The 17,031-nt window shown below is 40.6% G+C and overlaps 1 protein-coding gene across 6 annotated transcripts in view; it reads right to left on the bottom strand.

The window, feature by feature from the left end:
• UQCC1 (ubiquinol-cytochrome c reductase complex assembly factor 1) overlaps nt 1–17,031 on the bottom strand; it is a 46,947-nt gene that overhangs the window by 4,762 nt on the left and 25,154 nt on the right. For all 6 annotated transcript variants that reach the window (XM_085557922.1, XM_085557921.1, XM_085557923.1 and 3 more), the window contains one exon: nt 1,028–1,105. In XM_085557922.1, the coding sequence (XP_085414048.1) occupies nt 1,028–1,105 (78 nt within the window). The remainder of the gene's footprint in view (nt 1–1,027; nt 1,106–17,031) is intronic.

The raw sequence follows: 17,031 nt of genomic DNA, 5'->3' as shown, positions 1-17,031 counted from the left end.
ACCTCATGGGAACATGTGAAGCCTCTGACACTTTAAAAAGAAAAAATAAAGGATATTTAATCCAATGTTGCAGAAGTCTGGAGTTTGCTATTTTTCTTTGGTTTTTTTTACTTTTCATTCTAAATGAGAGAGAAATGCTGCTCATCAAGAACTATCTAGATTTTTTCCAGTTAAATCAAATATTAGCTCTGGTTTATACAAGAACCACATCCATTAATCTTTTTTGTCCAAATTCTCTTGAACTTTTATTATCTTTTTAGATTATGTGGTGTTGTCAGCACAGGCTCATAATTCCGGTCTTCTGCTAACACATTTACCAAAGGCAAAAGACTTTAAAATATTCAGTTAAAATTTTTTAAAAGTCAACATTTGTCTTTAATGAAAACAAACATTTTGTTTCCAAAAAGACTGTCAATAAAGCAAAAGCACACACATCTTGGATAAACTTAAAACTAGATTAAACCTTGCATGTGTAACACTGTCCACAACTCTATAAGGTTATATTTACAATACAATAATAATGCAGATAACTGTGTAAAAAATAATATCACGATGTGAGTAAGAGCATCTGAAGACTAACAGTCACAGGAGCAAAAAAAACAATGTAATTGTATTTTCCTCTTGAAGGTCCTGCAGACACTTGTGCAGAGTGGTGCTTTGGCCTCCCTGTCTTATTAAGTACTGCCTGTAAATATTCTCGCATAGATTCCCTATAAATACTCTATAAATCCTCTTTTTGCTTTCAAAGTACAGCTGAGTAAAACAGGATTCAGAGGGAGGAAATGACTTAGTGGTGGCCAGTAAGGTATGGTGAAGCAGCAGAAAGAACACCCTACCTTCCACACCCCATGGCTTGAATCCATATGCTCTGCGCAGTTTTCTTCTAAGACTTTCATTCAAGGCTGCTTCCTTAATATAATATTTCTCCAAAGAAATGGGCAGTAAATGTTTTACCCATCTGGACTATTCTGTGTTCAGAAATTAGATGGTCTATTTGTTGTACATTCCCTGAAAACAGCCTTCTTACCTCATCGTATCCAAACAGAGCTGCATAGAAATTTTCTACCATCCTTTTCAAGTCTTCTTTTAGAACAGTAGAATTAATCTGAAAAACAAACCAGAAAACCATCAGTACAGGCTCTAAGGAAGAGGTGAGAAGAAGTGCCCCAGTCCTGACTGAGATTTGGCTGCAAGCAGGAGTCAGTCACTCTGTACCCCCTGTGACACAGCTCCATTAATTCTGACACAGCTGAGGTTGGTGTTACTCAACACACAACTGGCAGGAACATCCCAGCCAACAGCTCTGCCACCAGCTGCAGGAGTGGAGACAAAATACTGCTGGGGGAGTGTGAAGCAAGGCTGCCCTTGCAGTGGCAGCATAGCCCAAGAGCATGGAGACCCCTCTGTAGCTTAACTATTGAGCAGCTCTCCAGACCTTCATTCATCCATAGAAACTCAAAAGTTTTTTAATGTTTTTTTGTCCCCAAAGCACAGACTGCAGGTATGGATGTGCTACTACAGTGGAAGTACTGGAACGCTAAAAGAAACACCACTCTGCCACTGCTCCTCCTGTCTTGTCCAGACTGACTCTCAGCCAGCAAGAACACAAATTCTGCCTCTCCAGCATCTCTAGCAGCTCAGACTCCTAAGTTTTTGACTATGATTTAACTTATTTCTGAGTCTGTGATGACACAGCAACTTCCCCCATGCTCTAAGTGTGACTCAGTCAAAGTTCCACATTGACCTTTAACTAAATTTAGTAATTGCTTAAGTATTTGCTGGGTTGGCCTAAGCCACCCATTGGTGTGAGAACTGACCCCATGTGAGCTTAAAATGGGACTGGACCAACTGCTGGATGCAGAGGGATGGCTGAAATGCCTCCTGTGCATCTCCCTCACCCACACTGTCTGCTCCTCTTGCCTCTACTCCTTACCTCTGCCAACAAAGTGATGCAGCTCCTCTCCCAAGGGCCCAGCTACACTTTGGTAAAGCTTCTTCTTTGTTCTGACTCCCATGAGGGATCCAAGAGACACAAAGCATTTCTTTTCTACAGCTCTCATATTCTCCAGAAGTACAAAAGAAAAGGCCAATAAGCCCTGCACACCAGCAGAACACTCAGGTGTGACACTGCACTTTGCAAAGACAGGATTTACACACATGAGACACCAGCCTATAAAACTCACCACACTGGGAACCCCTTGTCCTGAATTCTCTCTCAGTATCCTTATGAGTATTCACCTTGGCAATTACACAGCAGCTTTTCTATCAAAATATACATTAGTTTCTGTCAAGTGAACAAATTTCCAGTTCTCATATATATACTCTTCCCTTAAACCACTGTCTTTTTTCATCTGTTGATTTTTATAGCAATGCACATAGTGCAAAGACAAGGAAAATTCCTTTTATGTCAGTTACTCATATTTTTCCATTAATATAAACTATTAAAATTCATGCAGATATTTTATAGGCTATCAAGATTTGGAGACTGGTTATTACTGAATGTTTAAAAAAAGAACTAAACATACGAAATCAGAGGGTTAAATGATGACTGCAACTTCTGTAATGACTTAATTAAATTTTTATTGAGTACATAAACTATGATGTCATTTCTACCCAACCATGCTCAAACCTTCTATGCATGTCAGAGATCGTGGTTTTTCTCAATAGAACATACTTCTAAATAAGCTGCACTTCTACAGCTCTAATAAGGGGGAGCAGGTCTCATGTAACACACTCAATAAATTATCCTTCCATTTTAAACAAACAAATTCCATGAGTTATTATATATTTGCCACGCACTTTTTATGACATAATAAAAATGTTACCTCAAGGATTACTTAACACATACTACAAATGTTACAGCAGGCAACTGCAAGGGGCAAAGAAAACAAACAGTCCCATTACAGAGACAAGTCCTGGACTATACATCCCTGGGGAAACAGCTTTCCCTACTAAAACCAAAGAGCAGCAGCTTTAAGTTAGCGAGAAACACATTGATGAAGGAGATAAGCAAGTTAAACGAAAACGGCAATAAATACGTCTTAAAAGACAGTTTCAGATATAAAATCTGAGTTTGGGGATGGAGCTGTATCTTATGCAATGAAATGATAATTAAGGAAATATTGCCATTTCTGAAGAATACAACTTGGCATCAGTAAAGTACAAACACTGAAGGAAAAAATCTTTCTTTATATATCAAGAAAAATTAGCAAATCCAAAGCAGTGTTTGCTGGATGCGCTTCCTCTTTCAAAGCTTGTACAAGTTCTTACCACTGGCAAGTTTCAGGATCTGGTTGGTCATGATTCTGCTGACTCTTCCACAGTTTGTTATTAAGAAGAAAAACTGCTGGAGAATTCCAAGTGAGTAATTGCTAATAACAAGGGAAAAATCAGTAACATCTGGAGCTCTTCTTGGGACTTTGCCCCTTTGCCTTCCTTGGAGCAGCTCAGTGCAGGGCTGTCACTGGACAGATTTACGTGCTCAGTGACACAGGACTGTGTTAGTTCAAAACCCAAGGAACCCATTTTTGGTACACATCTCACCTTTACAAGACCTCTGAAACAAGGAAACGTACAGCTAACATTACTCCCTGCAACAGGTCACAACTGTTCTCTGAAAGGCTCCGTGAGCCTTTCTGTGGGAGCCTTTCTGTTCTGCCTGTGGGACAACTGCAGCAAGCAGCTGCTGGATTTTCCATGTCACAGTGAAGAAACCCTCTTCAGCCTCAGGGAGTTCATGTGCATCATCCAACAGCCACGTGCTGAGGGTGACTTTGCAGCAAAGTCTCACAGAAGGTTTTGTATTCTAAGATTTCTAGGGAAGTAAGAGCACAGTGCTCTCCTGTACTGTTGGACACATAGCAAAAGACCTAACACGTGGACATGGTATTTAAAGTGAATGCTGCTCTAGAATTAGTCCATATCAGTGTCCTGTGAAGGACCAAGAGCTTTCTCTGGAAACGAAATCTCCTCCTCCCCACTTGCTTTGGCTCACAGTGCAGAGTAGGATCAGTGTGCACAGACTGGAAGGTGACAAATGACAGGACAAGAGGAACTGCCTCAAGTTGTGCCAGGAGAGCTTTAGACTGGACATGAGGGAAAAGAAACAACAGAAAATACTTTTAAAACCTTGGCACAGGCTGCCCAGGGCAGTGGTGGAGTCACTATCCCTGGTTCAAAATACGTGTGGATGTGGCAGATGTGGACACAGTTTAATAGTGAACATGGAGGTGGTGTTACACCGGCTGATGGTGACCGGTTATCTGAATGGTGTTTCTCAATCTTTAACAATTCCATGGGCTCTGATGTGCTCTGCCTGCTCAGAGCCATCAGCCCAGGGGCCAAGGTGCAGCCCATCCCCTCAGAGCAGGACAGGGGATCCCTGGCAGTGTCACTGCACACCTGTGTCCTGCCAGCACTGCCCCAGCTGGGATGGCCATGGGCTGCACTGCAACAGGAGTTTCTTTCTGCTTCAGCTTTTGCCAGCATGTGTTGCACCCCTAAGCTACTTTAACATATTAATCCTTCCATAGACTATAAAGCCAGAAGGGGCACTTCTAACTGCCTTGTACAAGCACTAGTCATTGAATTCCAGGCAGCAATTCCTCTCTTTAGGCTGTAAGTTATGCTTGAACTAGACCTTTTTATGAAGATATTTCAGCCAGAAGAAATGATTAGATCATAGAACCTGACCCTCTGCATATCACAGACCATTACATTTCACTGAGTTCCCCCTGTACTAAGCTCACTAAGTTGTGTTTGGCTGAAGCATATCACCCTCACAGTTGAACATGTGTATCTCATTTCATATTTGAATTTTCTGGCTTGGGTTTCCACCCCCTCATTCTCATTATACCAATCTTGCTAGAATAAATACCCTCTTCTATACAATGTGTTTGCTCCTGTACCTGTACACGACGGATGTGCCAGCAGAGTCATCTTTTCAAACCAGCACTGCGCTCTTCCGGTGCACTGTCACACCACACCAGCAGCACACTCCTGGAGTGGTCAAAGTTGCAACAGCAAAGCAGTGGTTTATGTTGATACAGTAAAAATGAATCCATCCCTAGTGCAAAACAAGTTCCACAGGTCTGAGTACACTCATCTTGTCACAGCTGAGTCCGCTCTGGGGACTTCTGCAGCCCCACTGCCATAAACATCAGCCTCTCTCACTGACACTTCTGACTGCTGGAGCAGGAATATCAGCAGAAGTTCCTGAAGGAGATACAGGACCAAACTTTTATGGTAAAAAATGCCACTCCACAAATATTTAGGCTTTTTTATGCCCCTTCTGTCAAGTGGCAATAGGACAGAATTACTTGTAATACGGTTTATGTTATTTGTAAATAATATATAAGCACTTACAGTTATATATGGGCTTTTTTAGTGTTTGCTCAAAATACTGTGTTAAAAGACACATGACATTAAATGGGCAAACACAGCCCTTTTATACTACTGCTTGCAGGACAGTAATTTTGACATGATTGAGACTGTAGCTAGAATCAAAAAGATTAAATTAATAAAAAAGATTAGGAAGATTCCTGTAGCAAGAGGCCCTAACAGCCAGTTCCTTCAGGCACATACTTGTAAAATGACAGAGATATTGAAGAAATTATTTTTCCAATCTTCAATTTTTGAACCTTTTATTAACTGCTACTTTGTCTGCACAGCAGATCACGGCTTGCAATTAGCCACAGCTTGAGTCCTCTATGTTTTAAATATTAACTCTTCTGATAAATTCTCTATTTTTTAAAATTAAAGTAATTTTGTAATACACCTCCATAATCATTAACTTCAGAGACCAATCTTTAAAGCCTTCTTCAATATTCAGTGATAACCTACTCCAATATTCTTTTAACCTAGACAAAAGGTAAATGTTGGGTTGCAGCAGAGCCAGCTCCTGCCAAAATCTTCAATCCATAAAAAACAACATGTTAATGGAAAATGTTGTGTGTGCTCTACCTTCACAACAATTGTGTAATCATCATTAAGGCTCCTCAGAGCAAGTTTATTCCAAGAAAGACACAGAAAAGCAAGTTATACAACATTACCTACATCTTTCAGCAAAAGCAGATGCTCACCCCTACCTTTCTGCTACCCAGAAAATGAGGGTATCCTATCTTTCAGTTTTTTAATTTGGAAGATCTGCCATAGTAACAGCTACAGATGCGGGGGAGATCACAGTACAATCTGAACTGTATTCAATGGCTTATTCCAAATTCCTGCTTCCCTGCAGAACGTGGCTGGCAGAGCTCACTGACAGCCTCTCAAGAGAAGGATCAGGGAAAAGAAGTCAAATTGTTGAGCTCTGTCAAGTTGTGCTGATTCTCTGTAAGGTGAGCAGTTGTCAAGGGGCTTTCTGTAATGCCTCTGAAAAAACTAGCTGCTAAAAGCCAAAGGCTAACCAATGTGCTTCTGAACACACCAGAATCAGGAACTCAGCCTGATAAACTGATAAAGGAAATTTCAGAACCAAGTTTGAAAGAAGCACTTGGAAAACAGAGTAGTAAAGGTAGATAAATCATTAAGCTAAATATGCGCCGTGAGCACTCACAGAGCTCCTGTGAAGCTCCAGCTCCTCACTGAGACAAACCTCAGGAACTGTCAGAAAATGTCACACACCAGGAACACTGACCAGACCAAGGGGTCACCTACCAGGGTATCCTGCCTTCCAACAGCAGCCAGAATCCCTGAGAAAAGGCCAAACCCTAGAAAGGCTGATATATACTTCCTCCAAGGATTCACCCAACCAATTTCAGCTAAGAATACTTCCCAACTCTTGCTATTTGTTTAGAGAGTAACCTCTGAAAAGTCTCTATGTCCAGCAGCTTGTCCAGGGAACTTTTTGCACTCACCATGTGCTTCAGCAAGAAGCACCCTGGTCCACTACCCCTGAGGATATCCGTCTCCTCCTGTGGATCCCCCCTAAATGCCTCCCGCTGGTTTCAGCTGCTGGCCCAGTCCTTCCACAGGATCAGGCAGTGAATACTCATTGCTCTATCATCTTCTCACAACACTCAGGATTTTGAGAGCCAGAGAATGATCCCAGACTGGACTGGGTTGGAAGAAGGGACCTTCAAGCCCATCCATTTCCACCCCCTGCCATGGACAGGGACACCTTCCACCAGACAAGGCTGCTTCAAGCCCTGTCCATCCTGGCCTTGGACACTCCTAGTCCATCATATTCCAGGTGATATGACCCACCCATAGAGAAAGGCTTCTGATAACTTAATAAAAGTCAAGAACAAGAAAATTCCAGGTATCATAAAGTACTAAATGAACATAACATAAACTAAATGAAACAGCTAATATTACCAGGGCTGCAGAGACAGGAAAGGTGGCATCCATTCTGAAAAGTCTTTCAGTAGAAACAGATAAGTACAAATTAGTAGAAAATACAGTAAATGGAAATAAAAATCACAGACAATTATGACCAGTGATATTCAATGCTGATAAAGGTACTTGTAGTAGGGTGTTTAAAAAAAATCCATAAAAACTATTGAACAACATGCACACATTTGGCAGCTAGTTTTGAAATGGACCTTTAAGAGAAAAAAATTAAGTTGAACAATTCAATAGTGAAGAAAAAGAGAAAATATTTTAGGAATTATTATGAAAGAAATAGAAACCAAAAGAGGAACCCTATTCTGCATAAATCCATAATGTATTGCATATAAAATGGTGTGCATAATTTGTATCTTTTGATCACTGAACAAACGCAAAAGTAGTAGAAAACACACAGAAAAGACCATGATGACACATAAGACCAAAGACTCAGAAAACTTTTCAGGATGAAGTAAGGAAGAAGAGATGACGGAGAGGCAAAATTATGACTGGTATCAAGCACATAAACAAGGAATTATTGTCCACTGTTTCTCATTAAAAAAGATGTGGAAACAAATCTAATGAAATGACCAAATAATATTTTAAAATATAGGTGCTTTCTCATGCAATACATTTAAGTGGCACAGGGCATTAAAGAGCAAAAATTATGGAAGAGGTAACAAAGGGCTGCACATTCCTGGAGGATTCCTGTCAGTGATCCTGAACTGGCAGTCCCTGTGCAGCTCTCGGGTTACTCCTCAGTGATTGCCAGGAGAATGGCAGGAGGAGAACTGACCCACCAGAAGGAACTGATCCACAGTTCTATTTCTTATCCTTTATCCCAAATCTCTCTGGACATTGGCAGCCACAGCACACACTGGATCTTCATCTGAAGGAGCAGGAGCTCTCAGCATGTTCAGCTTCGTGCATTTTTTGCTGACCTTTGCAGATATTGGCTGGTATCCCTCCTCTCTGGGTCTCTGTTCTTTCCTGCCCTGACTTCCAGCAGGACAGGCACAGCTCATGAGATGATCCTGGACACCAGACATCAGGTCACTTTGCTGATTTGGCAGGAATTTCACCTGAAAAGTGCTAGTGCTATTAAAAAACCTGCTCCCTTACCATAGCCTTTAATACCCTCATGGGAAGAGGCCATATTTTATGTAGTAATATGAGCAAGAATGATCCTGCTCATACGAAATGGGTCAGCCTCTCCTAGGGGAAAAATAGTTAAGAACATAAAAAAACCTTTTTTTTTTTTCTCCAGACTTTGGGACCAGAACAAGCTTCTCTTGGAGGGGAACAGCAAGGCACCCATCTCCTCTCCAAAAAAGACTGTCAAAAAAAAAAGTTTATTTCATTTCAATTGGACTGACAATTGCTAGAGTCCATACAATTAGTCAGCAATTAACTAGTTTAATCCTTACTGCTACAACCTTTATCCAGTGACAGAGGCCAGGATAAATGCATATACTCACAATTACTATCACCTTTTCAAATTCATTTCTGTATGCCTGGCAGACTGGCTGATTTGTGTTTGCTCCATCAGCCTCCCCACTCTCTCCTTGAAGGGCCCTGCTCATACATGACCTGTTTGACATTCTCCCACCAGTTCCACATTTGGGTAGAATTCTAATTTGAAGTCACATTGCTTTCACCTTCTACCAATATTCTGCACCTTCTGGTTTCAATCATAAGCTGAGAAAAACCTGATTTCCCCAAGCATTCCTCCTCCCCAGGGCTTCAAACACACGCAGGCCACAGAACAGTTAACAGTTAAATATTTTCTTGCCAATATTTTAAGAGTGCAGAAGGTTCCAAATTGCTGGTAAAATAAACAATGCCAGACTGTGAAAACTCCTGCCTGCCATATACTCTGATGTTAACAAGAGTTTCTTTATTACTGTAACCTTTCAGAAGAGAACAAAAATTATTTCTCTACCCTAGTTCTGCCCTCAAGTAAAAGGCAAAGGAGGAAAGCGAACCATGAAAAGGCTGCACGGTAAGATATTGTGAGTTTTCCATCTTACTTCTGCATTTCATTCAGATTCGATGCTGCCGTGAATAAATAAACTTCCAGAAGACCCTAAAGACATGGGCAAGGATTTTTTCCTTACACAGTTTCCTGAATAACATGGATTAAACTTATATATGGGTTATCTTTCCTCCAGCAAGGACATAATAAAACAGGAAATACAAATGGGTAAATTTAGGATGCTCTCAAGGAGACACATTATTTTTAAGCTCTTGGTACCTGGCTTTGTCCTCTGGGGCTTTAGTCCTGGATTTCTACCAATTACAGAGGCTCTGACACTTCCCCACTTTTAAAAAATGAAGTCTTCAAACAGCACCTCCAAACAGAATTGCTGGTATTCACCATCAGTGAGACAAGTAACTCCAAAGCTCAGGGGACATCCCCTAAAACCCCTGCTCACCCACAGGCCTGCTTTCCGTTCCCTGCCAGATCCCTCTGGATGCCCAAGCCCTGTGAAAACCCATTCAGACCAGGGTTGCTCATTTCACACTGAGAAAGACTGTAGTGACCCCATCTCCCATCCATGACATCCCAACCATAAAATTGTCTCTTTTATGTGCACTTGCTCTCCTGGCCTCAAGGCCTCCTGACTAACTTGAAAATCAACATGATGAACATTTTGCTACCAACTAAGAGAGATCTCCAAGATTAGATATCTGGGTATTTTAAGCTTTGGCATTATTTCCTGACCTTTGAAAACAATAAAAACATTCAAGCTCTTACAGAAGTGTAATCGGAATTAATTTATAGAAATAAAGCAAGTGCTGTGTAAGACCAGAAAGAGAAGAGGAAAACTGAGGACAGAAAAAGGAACAGAATACACTGATATTCCCAGATCAGAATGGAAAACAGAAAAGGACCTCAATTTCCCTAGATGTGTACAGAAGTATCCTATGCTGTTGCTTTACTAGGGTTGTAAAAGAAATCAGAGGAGTCAGCAATTGTGGAAGCAGGCACTGGGATAACTGCAGGGATTGCACTTGCACTTCCTGATCATTATCTTTTCTTCTCTTGTGGGAGCAGTTAGCAAAGGCAGTCAAAACCAAAAAGAAGTTTCAAAGAGCTGCCAGTTCTGTAAATGAATAAAATGGGCTAGAGAAATCAGAAAATGGAAGCAAAAAATAAACAAAGCTCTAGCAATAAAATACAAGACTCACTCCTGAAGTGGAAGCAGAATGTGTCAGTGACTTTCTATCTGCAGAGAAAAGCACAAGCAACAAACAATGTGATTAAAATGTTTGGGAACAACAGAGAAGCTCTCAATGGTTTGCTTGGTTTGATTTAGAACAGCCTCTGGTCTTGGTATTATTTCTGTTTTTATGAAGGGGCTTGAAAATACATCCTGGGGAAAGAACCTTTCCCTATATAATGGACATAGAGTAATATAATATTGAAACATACATAATACTGAAAAAAAGGTATCTCTAGAAAAGGTGCCACAAGGCAGCTTCCAGTGTAATTCCTGCAGGCACTCAAGCAAGGCACAGAACAGGTCAATGACACCACCTTACAGTAACAGGATCCAACATATCTGGGAAATTTAGAATTATTGTTTTTGTGCCAGAATTGATTTTTTTATGCCAGAAAACTGGGGCAGGCCAGCTGAAGAGAACCCAAGCATTTATTGTATCTTGATTTCAATACCAGGTATCCTCAGCATGCCCAAACATTTCACCCAGGTGTGTTGATTCCACCTATACTGTTTCTAGAATAACTATATCACAAACAACTTGAGAGACACATATTTCAAAGCTCCATGTGCTGCTAAAGCTACATTTGCATCATTACAGTTTGTTCCAGACATCATTACAGCTGAGATAATTCAAGGTAACATTCCATGCACGTGCGCTGTCCTACATATTTAAGTTATTAAGATTTCCAGAATCAAATTTACTGAATTTCCTCTGGAAAAGTACCTACTATTATTCATCTATGAAATAACAAAGTACTGGAAACTAAGTGTGAACTTTCAAGCTCTCTGAGAAAAGATCAAGAGTTGATAAACTTTTTTTTTGTGATGTTTTTGAAACAATAACTTCAGGTAAAACTAATCATACAATGTCTGGTATCCTATTAAAAAAACCCACAAAAACTATACAGAACACTTTTGTACCTCACTACTTTGGTAAAGGTTTAGTTTCTTTGTTGTTTTTAAAGGGAACACTAGAAACTGGCAAAATTTTATATATTCCAAGTGGTCATCAAAAATCATAACATTTTTCTCCTTAAAATGTCCTAGTGAAGTGTTTCAAAATATACATAGATAATTTAAAACTCAAACTTCTCTTCTTTAGTTTTATAGATTTTTAAAAGCCTTTTTCAGCTGTACTGAACACTATCCTCTGTCTCATATCCCAGTCCATTTCCTCAAACAAAATCAGTACCTTCTCTGCAATGTTTTGCTTCAGTACATTCCCTTCATCCCAACTCTCCATTCCAGCCCCAAAATACTGCACCCACTTTCCTCCTGCCCCTTTCTCTCTCAAAAATGTAGTTTCACTCCTGTGCATCCAAAAGTGACTCCATGACTTCCCATTAGATTTTAGAGGCATGCCTGGAGAGGATCCCTGAACATCCCAGGACAGCAGCTCCCCACTTCAATTCATGCAAAGATCAAGTTCTGTTTTAAAGCTGCATCCATTTTATACCCTGTCCTCTCATCCTCTAAAGCCATTCTACAACTTGCTGTTCTCACCCTGACCATGCCTTCTTTAATCACAAGGCTCAAACTTTTTGCTCTCCACAGTAAGAAGAACCTAAACAGAATCAAACTGAGTTCAGAAAATTCTGTAGGTCCTGTAAGGAAAATAAGCATTTTTAATCAACTGAAATTTTCTAATTGTGAAAAGAGTATCAAGACAGAAAGTGGTTCAAGTTCCCAGAGCCAATTTCAGCTCTCAGTTACATGTACTGATTCTGATGCTGTTACTTCAGATGTACAAGAGTGTAATTGAGAGCAAATTATGGGTCACTGGTATAAACAGCTCTAGCTAAAAGTGTAACAAAGGCTGTATTGTGCTACACAGAGCAGAGCCAATAAACGAATTCAAAAGACACCTAGATGTGTTCCTGGAAAAAAAAAAGGGGGTCGAAGTCTTAAGTGGCCTGGTGGGAAAACAGGAAAGTGAGATTATGACAAATTAAAACAAATTTGGCACACTGGGCTGGACAGCCCCACCTAGTCCTCTCTCTTTTAGAAAATGTATTTATTATAAAATTAATTGGCAGCTCTTAGAACATTTATTAATTATAAAATAAATTGTCATTTTGCACTGATAACAATTTTAATTCATTTCAGCATCAGAATACCACCACAACAAACACAACCAAGGCAGATAAAGTGATTTTACAACCAGTTACAAGTACTGGAATAAAGCCTGGTGGATCTTCCTGAGACACAACAGGATTTGCACCCAAAAGTATTAGTGTGGGGTGCTTGGAAGAGGGAGAAGGGGCGTGGAGGGTTTTTTTTGGGTTGGGATTTTTTGAGTGGTTGAAAGTCTGTTATTTATTTATTTATTTAACCCTTATATCTCCTGTCCTGTTATCAGCTGAAATCCTGTTCCAGGGAATACCTACATGTCCTTCCCATCAACTCTGCAGTTTCATATAAGGGTACTAAAACATATTTAAACTTTTATAACGACTTTTAAATCCACACAGTTACTAAAGCACAATACAGAGATCAACCAGGTTAATTCTCAGGTGGTTCCAGAACTCCCTTAGGGAGAAAACAGCAGCAATGTCTAGTCCTGAGAGAATTCCGTTTCCAAACTGATGAGGCAGAGGCCAGCTTGCACAGTATAAATCTATTCCCTGCAAGCCACAAGGTGGAGATCTCTGGCAAAGCAGGATCCAAAGGAAGTCTTTTACCCAGCCTAATGTTACTATTAACACTTGGAGCCATTGCATCAAGCCAATTTTTCTGTTTGTTTTTAAAGTTTGATAGAAATGTCACTAGTGGAAAAATTAAGTAAAGAGCACTGGTTAGCCACAGAACTGGACACACCTGGCTGCAAACCCACCAAAAGAGACTGACTTCATTAGTACTAGGGACAGCAGAGTAAAATTTATATCTGAAATATGCCTGCACCAGTAGAATTTGCTGAGGCCACAGACTCTCCGTGTGTTTTTACAGCTGTGTCAAGTTTGGGTTTCTGACTCTTGCCGACATTCAGGAGTGCTGAAGGAGCTCAGGCTAACAGGTCCCAAAACTTTGTAGCAGAAATTTAGATCTCAGCAGTTTTAACAACCAGGTTTTGAAATAATACAATCTCAATTTGAAGCTGGAGCTGATGTAAATTTGCAGTTAAAATGCTTTACATTCTGCCCCTTTCAGCTCCAATGAACCAGTTCAGAGCAGAAGGCACATTTCAATAAACCATCAGTATCACCTCAGGAAATATAGTGTCCATTTTCTGCATCAAGTGCTGGCATTGTTGCTAGATTGGAAGCAAGCTAAAGAACTGCAACTTTGTATGTCAGCAAGTTAAACTAATTGCAAACAGGCAGCAATTCCATCCAGGTGCTCTGTCAGTTGTACCACAATACAGGATTCAGAGTTAAATCTTGACCTTTGATACACTGCATGAGAGAAAAGGCAAAGAATGGAACTTCCTAACCTCCTAGGATCTATGCAGACAATAATTTAGCTCTCTGAATGTAGTCAGTAAAGTTTCTTTTCACTTCCCTTATTTCTGAGAAAAACTCAGATTCTGAAATTTAAAAGCATTGACACAGGAACTTTAATGTCATCTTCTTTTTATCTACTATTCTTGATGCATTTGACCACCTTCTTTTGGAGGCAGAATACACTGACTGCAGGACTACATTACTTGAAAATACATTGTTGCTACACATATCCTTCCATTAGGTTACAAACCCTCTGTCATTACCTCAGCTTCAGTTTAAAAAAATCATGAGGGATACAGAGGTCAAGATGAATAAAAAGAATGTAGCACTTGGGAAACTGCCCTTTGGTAACTCAAAACTCCTTGCAATTGCAAAAGGTGAGAAGTGAGAAAGACTTCAGTCAGGATACAGCTCTGTGAAGGGAAGGAAGGTGAGTAGAGAAAAGTTAACAAGCACAGAAAAAACAGAGCCCATGCAGGGGCATGTGTGAAGCCAGAATTACTGGCAATGATGAATGAAAATGAAGCAGTGATAAGGAGCAAAGGAACTGGTCGCATCTTCAAACATCAGGGCATAGATAATTTTTATCTAACATAAAATAAATATTGTAGAAGAGACCAAGAAGTTTGTTAATCTCAGCAAAATTCTAGAAATTTTGGGTTGAAGGTACCTCAAAGCTCATCCCATTCCACCCCCTGTCATGGGAGGGACACCTTCCACTATTCCAGGTTGCTCCAAGTCCCATCCAACCTAGCCTTGGACACTTCCAGGGATCCAGGGGTAGCCACAACTTCTCTGGGCACCTGTGCTAGGGCCTGCCCACCCTGACAGGGAAGAATTCCTTCCACATGTCTAACCTAAATTCCCTCCCTTTCAATGCAAAGCCATCTGTCCCAGATTGAAAGGCAAAACTTATTCCACTTGCCATCTGTATGGCAGTTGTCTTCTGTTAAGTGGACAGTTTTCCTCATCTCTTTCACAACCAATTCTCCCTCCGGGGAGACATTTGCTGATAATGGGATATTGAATGTCACTGCATGACTGATAAGAGCTATAACATCCCATTGTGAGATGGTCCACCCAGAGGGAGGAGCCAAGCATTCCTAACTGGATATAATCTGGGTTTTTGGGACACCAGACTCAGGCTTTTTAGCTAGATTTCCAGGAGGACTGCAACCATTCCAATTTGAACGACTAACAACACCCTGACTAAAAAGGGTGTCAGGTTGTATTCCGACTCTGTCAGTGGCTTTTCTTTTGTATTATTGTATGTATTTTGTATGTTTTTTCACTCTTCCTAATAACGAGTATTTCTGACTTGGAGTCTCTCACTGGTTTTGTTTTCAAACCAGAACACCAGCCCCCCTTGTCCTGCCACTGCAGATCCTGAGGAAGGGTCCCCCTCTGGCTTCCCTGTAGCCCCTTCAGATTCTGGACAGGTGCTAGGAGGTCTCCACACAACCTTCTCCAGCCTCAACAGCCCCAACCTCCTCAGCCGGTCTCCATAGTGGACTGACTACGAATAATGACTGAAAGACCCGGAATAAATAAAAGATTAAAAAACCAAACCAAACCAAACCACTGCAGATAACGAAAGCCCTCACTAAGACTACAGTGAAGAGAATAGTCCTGATTTCCAAATTCACCCCCCAGGAGAGTCCACGCTGCTTTCTCATCCCCTTCAATGCCTGCTCGGGTGTTCACTTCTCACCCAAGGAGGCTCATTAAACCAAGGGGCCCCTGTGCAGCTCAGCTGTACTAAATACACACACAGGTATAACTGCCTTGCAGATTAATCCCTGAAATGTGCATGTTCTTCCTCTGAGCATCTGCTATGGCCATGTAAAGGCTGTGTTAGCACCAGATCACAGTCTGGTTTATTACAGGAATCACAGCAGTGCAAGCTAAGCACACTGGATATTCCACTGCAGGATCATTCCTACAAAGACTGCACAATTTAAATTCAAGGATAAACTGACCAGATGCCTAACCTGACAAGGCAGTGAATGAATGGCATTCCAGCAACTTCAGAGCTCCTTGCAGTTGCATCACACAGCAACCATGCTACTGCAAAATGCATGTATAAACACCTCAGAGTATAGACTGGATGAAAAGTTAAAGACACTGATGGGTTTTTTTATACTTCAAGGAATTTCATGGGAAATTGAATAGTTTAGCTTGCATAAATGGAAACCCTGTGCATCCCTTTAAAAATAACTGACTGCAAACACTATATTTTTCCCCTAAGGTTTACTGTAAAACTCTCAATACAGGCCTAACATGCAGCATTTTTCACTTTAGAGCCCTGCATTGCTTGGAAGGGCAGCAAAGGGCCAGCTCTGCTCCTCATTTCTGTCTGCTCTTTCCAACCCTGCGCAGAAAACTACAAGGCAGCACTTTGTTCATATAAGACAAAATTAGGGTCAAAAGAAACAGACAAATAATTTTCTGTTCAAAAGGTCATTTTCTCCATGGAATCAGACAGATACTTTCCGGTGCTTTGGAAGGTGACATGTTTGGCCAGGGTTTGTTTTGGGGTTGGGGGTGGGTGGGGTTTTGCTTTTCAAGAAGAAGAACCTTACATTTACACCCAGAGTAAAGATCTGAGCTGATCTGAGCTCCTAGAGAAAGCAGAATCAACCAGAGGTATGATATGGATAGCCCTGGATAAAGACAAAAATGCAGAAGCTCTTTCTTTCAGTCTTTTTCTTCAGTACATCTGATTTATCAGGCTCACACTGCCCTACTACAAAGAGGAGATTCCCACACTAGAATTTATCTAAGCACATTAATATAGCAAAACATCCTTAGATGTATGAATTTGGATTTAATTCAAAACAAGATTAATAGGACGTCTTGCCTTTAAGAACAACATAACAAAGTAAAGCTAAGGAAGTCCTAACAACTAGGAACAAACCCTATTGCTAAAGGAATAAGTGAAGTTATACCAGAGCCAAAACCTTCTAAAGCCACATACAAAATAAAGAATCAGAGTGAAACTTCTTGAATTTCTAATATGATTGCATCCCAAATCCTAACTC

The sequence above is a fragment of the Lonchura striata genome, chromosome 20 (assembly GCF_050655825.1).
Source record: "Lonchura striata isolate lonStrDom1 chromosome 20, ASM5065582v1, whole genome shotgun sequence".
Lineage (NCBI taxonomy): Eukaryota > Metazoa > Chordata > Aves > Passeriformes > Estrildidae > Lonchura > Lonchura striata.
This window is presented reverse-complemented; position numbering and strand designations above follow the sequence as displayed.